A 6,666-nucleotide genomic window follows, 5' to 3' on the forward strand; every position below is an offset into this window, starting at 1 on the left:
ATTTTTTAAACCTTGAATTGTTTTAGAAAAAAACATGAACTTTTTCAAAATTTTGAACATATTTTGGAAACACAATCATTTTTTGAAATTCTAAACAAAATTTGAAAATGCCAAGAAAATTGCATCTTGGAACATTTTTTGAAATAGAAACATTTTCTGAAACTCCCAACAAAATTTGAAAAGGCAAAAAAATTATGTAAATCATTAACATCTTTTATGAAATGACAAATACTTTTGGAAAATTGTGAATGTTTTGAAAAAGAAAATAAAAATAATGTGAATTTATGAAACTCCGATATTTTTAAAAAAGGAAAACAATTGTTGAAGATATTGAACATTTTTTAATTTTGTGATTTTTAAAAGAAAAAAGAAACAGAAAAAGCAAGAAAATTCATCAAAGAAAACAGTCAGAGAAACAGGTTTGGAAAGATTGTAGAACATTCTAAAACCGGTAAAAACCAGACTGAAATTTTCAGAACATTCCCAAAGCAGGAGTGAGAAAACGATTTACATGGCTCTAAATGGGCCGGCCCATATACTCGCTCATGTGCGATCCAGCAACAGTCTTATATTTACTAATTGGAAGCACCATACGAGACACCGCGTTAATCTAAAAAGTAAGAAATTTCGCCCGTTTAATTAATATATAATTATTTTGTAGCCGTAGGATGAAACAAGAGACGTTCTCCCCTTGGTCTTCGCTTCTACGCTTGAAAATAAAAAAATAATCTAGAGGAGACGTGCTCCCCTTGGTCCTCCTTCCGTTAGACTAGAATGACCACGTTTCAGAAAAAAAAAGGAATGACCACATACGGAATGAACTGCACGTACGCACGAGATTAAACCCACCCGTGCAAACAAAAGAGAACTCTGCCTGATTAAAAGAATCAACACGTTCCAAAAACAAAAAAGAATCAGCACCTTGCCAAAAAAAGAATCAGCACGTACGCAAAGGACTGAAGTAACATAAAAAATTAGATGTCACCACATTTTTCTAAACCAAATATTAAACTCTCATGTAAAAAAAGATGAGTCAATCCGCAAAAAAAAGAGAAGAAAAAGAGACAACAAAAAAAAAGAAGTCCCTAATAGCCACGTTCAGAAAAAGGGGGTCCTTAACTGCCACGTCTCAGAAAAAAGCACACCTTCTCCTTCCAAAGCAAAAAAGATACGTATACACAATTAAAAAATCTTAATGCCCAGGCTAATTAAAGACCAAAGAGTGAACCCTGCCTTTTTTCTGAGATATAAAATGGGCCTTATAAAAGAATCACCACGTACAGAAAAGGATTAAACTCACTTAAAAAAATCAAATAAAAAATAGACGCACATAAAAAAAAAGTTGTCACCACATATTTTACACTAAAAGAATAAACTCTCAAATCCGAAAAAGGCATGTGCCGTCCAGTTAGACAAAGAAAAATGGCACATACAAGGCGTCCTCCCCGCACAAAAAGAAAATTGAGCCTATACATGATTGAAACATAATAATTAAATCCCATCATACAAATGAAACACTTTTCCAAATAAAAATAAAGCAGACATTAACATACAAATATATTGTCCTCATGGCCTAACTGTGATACAAGTAGGAAGATATGCATATATTTCCGTGCATAAAAAAATGTGAATATAATCATCTTAATAAATATCAGTTGAAGAAATACCATTGCCTTTTGTTGTGCGGGTTGACAAGGCAGCTTTCAAGTACTACGAAATACTATACTATTTAATATGATGCTAGATAGATACAACCTCAATTAAGTGTAGCCTTTCTTTTGTAAGCTATATTATGTTAATGGTATTAGTAGCATGTTAGTGGTGATACATATAAACACCGGCTGCGACAAAGTAATACAATCTTGAATAATTGAATCCACTTAATGGAACAAATACCGACCTAAACAATATTCACCTGAATAATCTTTAAAAACACCATGTACCCCTTTTTATAATGTATTGTATGTAAATAATTGATATGTAGCTCGCGTTTGGAAAAAAATACAATTACCATACAACATATTTCTCTCACGCTTCAAATTTTGTTGGGTGGTAGGTTAGTGTAGTGTATCTTTCTCCTACATTTCTTTGAATAATGGATTAAATTAATTCATACTCTCTCCATCCCTTAGTAGGTGGTGTAAATTTCACATTAAGGTGCACCTTACTACTATAACATGAACACTTCGTTCAGTCCAATGATGGTAAAATTCACAATAAGGTGCATCTTACTACTGTATTAATTATTTTTGCCATCATTGTTTGAATAACTTCATATGTCCATCTATATGATATCTGAAATTTAAAGACTTGCACTTTACATATTTTTTAATGAATGTATTGTTATAATATCTAGGCCGTGCAGGTGCACGGGCGGATGACTAGTTACACGTAATTAGCGTCATATAGGAAATTCCAGCTCACGGCTCCCATCCAAACAACCCCATAGATTCGCTACCCCGGAGGGGGGGGGGGGGGGTGGGCTAGAAAAAGAATGCCGAGTATGATACAGTTATAGGATGTGTTTTAGGTGATTTATATGATGAGTAGTCTGCAACGTCTGATTTTTGTTTTTGAGAAAAGGAACGTCCGAACTTATATTTTTTTGGGTACATCGTCTGAACTTATGTGAATCCAGAAATAACAAACTCTGTCAAAAATGAAATTACGAACTCGTTTCGGTTCATTGTTAGGCCGGGCACATTGCGTGCCTTGTCATCCAGCTGGCTTAGCAGTCGCTCCTCCCCACTCCACACGGGCCTTTGCTCCAACGAGTTGGGCTGCGCGCACCTAGCCACAGCCACACCGCTGGTTCGCAGCGAGCCACCTTGAATTTCAAACGGCAACTGTTTCTCTCATACTCCTAAAAAAATTGAACACGAACAAGCAAGAAGCACAACATGCCATACACCGATATGCAAACAGTAATCACACATGCTTTCGACATTGTAACATCATTATATATTCATTTATACGAAGAATTACATCGACAATGGCCTGTCTTTTATGCATGCCACTGCTTCGCGGCCATCTCTATATTTATTTTCTCCATTGTTTCATGGGTACTAATTATACTCACCCCGAAGTTGTGCACATGCCAGAGTACATGATGAAGAGGAAAATATAGGACAAGAAATGTATACACTATATTAGCTATATGGAACACACTGTATTATATTGTCATGCATGCATCAGTACTATTTATCTTAGATTATTTGTCCTATATCTATGGCATGCATTTTGATTCATGGTCGTTATGTATGATGACATGCACCATTATTATGTTATAATCTACTAATGATGTAGATGTAGTCCCGCCTTTTGCTTCACAGCGTTCTCCAATTCGTTACAAAATGTTTGGCCCTCCTTGCTCATTGTCCGTTGGGTTCTCTGTTTCAATACAAAATATGATAGAATTGTAAGTACTTCTGTATACAATTTCCATTCTGTCACCCGTAAGTTGGATCATATATAATATATAATACACACACGCATGCATTTAGTGAAAATTTAGATATTTTTTTTGACACAGCTGTAGCGTTACTACTTAGTTTGTTAGATAAACCGGATAACATGTAGGAATATGCATGAAGATTCAGAAAAAATGCATCCACATATCCATTTTTCACCGGCGCTATTGATAGTCACGAGTGGTAGGGTCGATGCCTGGAGGGTAGGAGAAGGGTCCATCCGTTCGATTGCGTCTGTCCTAACAAATTAAGGGGAATTTTCCTTGTCTGCTTATTACACTTCCTGTAGTTAATCGATTCAATCGGCCGCACAATCACAATATCATTGAGTTTTGGTGTTTCATCATGGAATATTTATCTGTTTTTTGTTCATTGGCATAAGTCTAGATACAACAAGCTAGATCTATCCCATTAGTTGTATTGGCACGAGTATGATGACTCCCCCTTTCGTTGGGGTTGAAAGGATGTGAGATAAAAACCAATACCAATTGAGGTCAATGTTGGTCTATCCACGAAGGATCAACATGCTAGCACACCAACATTTAGTCTAGTATAAACTGACCCTAGCCTAAGCAGCTATGCGAGGAAGCTTCCCGCAAAGAAAAAAAGATATGCAAGGGAGCAAAATTCCCATCCACCTGAGTGTTTGTATTTTGCATGCCGAAAAGACAAAAGAAAGGATGAACACACAACGAACTCATCCTCTTTGATGAGGGTGTGATGATTTACCACCAAGGAACGTTCATCTTCATAGTTCAAATCCTACGGAGCCTATAAGAGATGTAACCCCGAACGATGGTTTTGTGGAATCTGTATTGTATATGGGTAGAGGGCACATGTAACCTCACTTAATTAACTTCCAACTCATAAGCTATAATTGTGAACCATTTTAGTGGAGGAGAGACCCATTTTGATCCGTTTGACATGGTGTGTTATACAAATTCCTTGCATTAGCTGCATCCTCGCATAATCCAGTTAATGTAAACAAACTGTACCATTCCCGGTTCGTCATACTATGCTGCCATCTTAAACTCAAGGGGTAGATTTTAAATTCACCACCAGTTAACAATCTTAATCTTTCCTTGGAGGAGAGGAGGGGGGGGGGGGGGTTATGGAGGTATACGGAAGCAAACGTCATTCAGATTACAATAGATTAACTAACTTGCTACAATGTCGATAATTATAGAGTGAATCAGTAATTCAATATAGTTTTAATTCTATGGTAGATAGCCCGTAACAGGGCTCGACAAGATCAACCAGAAAAAAATTCCTCAAATTCTTATTCCCTTTAGATAAATCCCTATCATGTTATCTAGACCCACACCTCAATCAACATCACGGAAAAGGAAGTGCTTTATATTGATGAGTTTTAGGCTTTTAGCTCGTCAAGTACTTGTTAAGATCAAATCATAAGCATCGATGACCACCACAACAACAGGACGGAAAGGCAGACGTGTACCTGAAGATGGAGGCTGTAGAACGTCCTGTTCTGAAACGCGGAAGTCGAGGAATTTATGAGGCGAAGGCCTTGGTTCTCCAGCACCTTGATGCACTTGGACATGGGCAGAGCTCCCGCCATGGTGCTCACCAGGCTGACCTGGACCATGATCTCCCTGTCGTCGAGGCAGGTGGCGGACACGATCGGGGCCGTGTTCTGCCTCATGGCGCCTTGCTCGCAGCTGCCCCGCCTCAGCTCCTCCTTCTTCTTCTCCAGGCGGTCTACCTCCTTCTGCAGCTCCGGGATGTAGTTGATCACCCGCGACACCGTGGTCGGAATGCTCATCTTCTTCTGCGACAGTAGCAAAAAATAAATCGATCAGATGATCAGTACAGAATCTCTCACATGAGTTGGGTTTAGTTAAGCGATTTAATTACGGTGTGATCATCGTCGGGGAGGAGGGAGCGGAGGGAGGAATATTGCTCGTTGAGCTGCTTGCGGCGGTCACGTTCGTACGCGTTGTGACTCATCTTGCGGTGTGATCCAGAGCCACCGGAGGAGGTGGCGTTGTTGGCAGCCGGCGCCGACGGTATGTCGTTATCCAAGCCCGGCCACTGCATGGACGGCGTGAGGTGGTGGTAGCCTCCGGCACCGGAGAACATGTCTTCCTCCAGTGACGACATGCTGCTCGCGAAGGGGTCGTTGAACATCTGGTGCTGGTGCCCCATTGCTCGCAGGTCGCAGCTGGCTTCTGCTTGATCTCTGAGAGGTTAGAGATGATGGTGGAGATGAGAGGGGACCTAGTGTGGTAGTAGCCAGGTGCCAGCTTGAGCAAGTTCCGGAGTGGTGACCTCCCATTTATATAGGGCGGGAGAAGACGATCGACAGTGTCCAGAACTCCAGAGAACTGATTTAGCCTGGACGTCGAAGTCACAGAGAACATTATGAGAGCGAGGTAAAGGGTTGTTACCTTATCATTTATTTTTGTTTGGGATTGGCAGCTAGCACTCAATTAACTCTTATCAATTTTTTGAAGTTGTCCATATACATGCAAACAAGTTCACTTGTTATAAATAACTGTTCAACCAATACAAAATAAACTCAAATAATGCCAGGCAAAAACAAGGGGGCCTTACCGAAAAAGGCTTTCGCCCCGCTTTATATATAAAGCAAACCGCCACAGAGCATACAAACAGAAGCATGTCCACACACACACACCCAAGTCTCACGGCAAAGTACACAGGTTCTACTGAGGGCACAACTCAACAAGCCCAGAAAAATAAAAAGAAAACAGCACACGCCGGTCGAAGGGAGCCTCTAGTCTGGATCCTGCGGTGGCGGAGGAGGCGGCGGCGACAAGCGTACGGCCATCGAGCGGAGGTCGGCGATGAAGGCTGAGATGGCGTCGCGGTCCGGGGGGGGGGGGGGCTAAGCGGCCGCCAAAGCTGCAAGAAACCCGAGAGTTTGAATAGCGCGTCAGTAGCCCAGCGAAGGGGAGAACGCTGGATCACAAGCTTATTGCAAACAGTCCAGAGCGTCCAGGCGAAGACCCCAACCTCAAGCCACCTAATGTTGCGAGAGGACGCGGGGGACAACTGGAGTTCAGCAAATAAGTCCGGGAAATTGGTGTGGCACCAACTTCCACCGACCACCTCGCGAAAGCAGCTCCAAAGGAACTGGGCGGAGACGCAAGAGAAGAAAATGTGGTTCGAGTCTTCGGGAACACCACAGAGCAGACAGATGCCAGTACCCGGGCCA

The 6,666-nt window shown here is 41.0% G+C and overlaps 1 protein-coding gene across 1 annotated transcript; it reads right to left on the reverse strand.

Annotated features, from left to right (window-relative positions):
• Positions 1-2,946: 2,946 nt before the first annotated feature.
• On the reverse strand, positions 2,947-5,724 carry LOC123066692 (protein IRON-RELATED TRANSCRIPTION FACTOR 2). The gene is made up of 3 exons (XM_044489729.1): positions 5,346-5,724; positions 4,930-5,259; positions 2,947-3,390 (listed from the first exon to the last, which is right to left on the reverse strand). The coding sequence occupies exons 1-3, from the start codon at positions 5,634-5,636 to the stop codon at positions 3,295-3,297; spliced, it is 717 nt and encodes a 238-aa protein (XP_044345664.1). The 5' UTR covers positions 5,637-5,724; the 3' UTR covers positions 2,947-3,294.
• Between the last annotated feature and the right edge of the window lie 942 nt (positions 5,725-6,666).

The sequence above is a fragment of the Triticum aestivum genome, chromosome 3B (assembly GCF_018294505.1).
Source record: "Triticum aestivum cultivar Chinese Spring chromosome 3B, IWGSC CS RefSeq v2.1, whole genome shotgun sequence".
Lineage (NCBI taxonomy): Eukaryota > Viridiplantae > Streptophyta > Magnoliopsida > Poales > Poaceae > Triticum > Triticum aestivum.

Bases quoted from the DNA above. Each gene is read 5' to 3' on its own strand.
- LOC123066692 (XM_044489729.1), bottom strand. From the start codon at position 5,636: ATGGGGCACCAGCACCAGATGTTCAACGACCCCTTCGCGAGCAGCATG. The intron at 5,260-5,345 runs GTAATTAAATCG...CTACTGTCGCAG, and splicing joins TCCCCGACGATGATCACACC to AAGAAGATGAGCATTCCGAC. The intron at 3,391-4,929 runs GTACACGTCTGC...GTATTGAAACAG, and splicing joins TCTACAGCCTCCATCTTCAG to AGAACCCAACGGACAATGAG.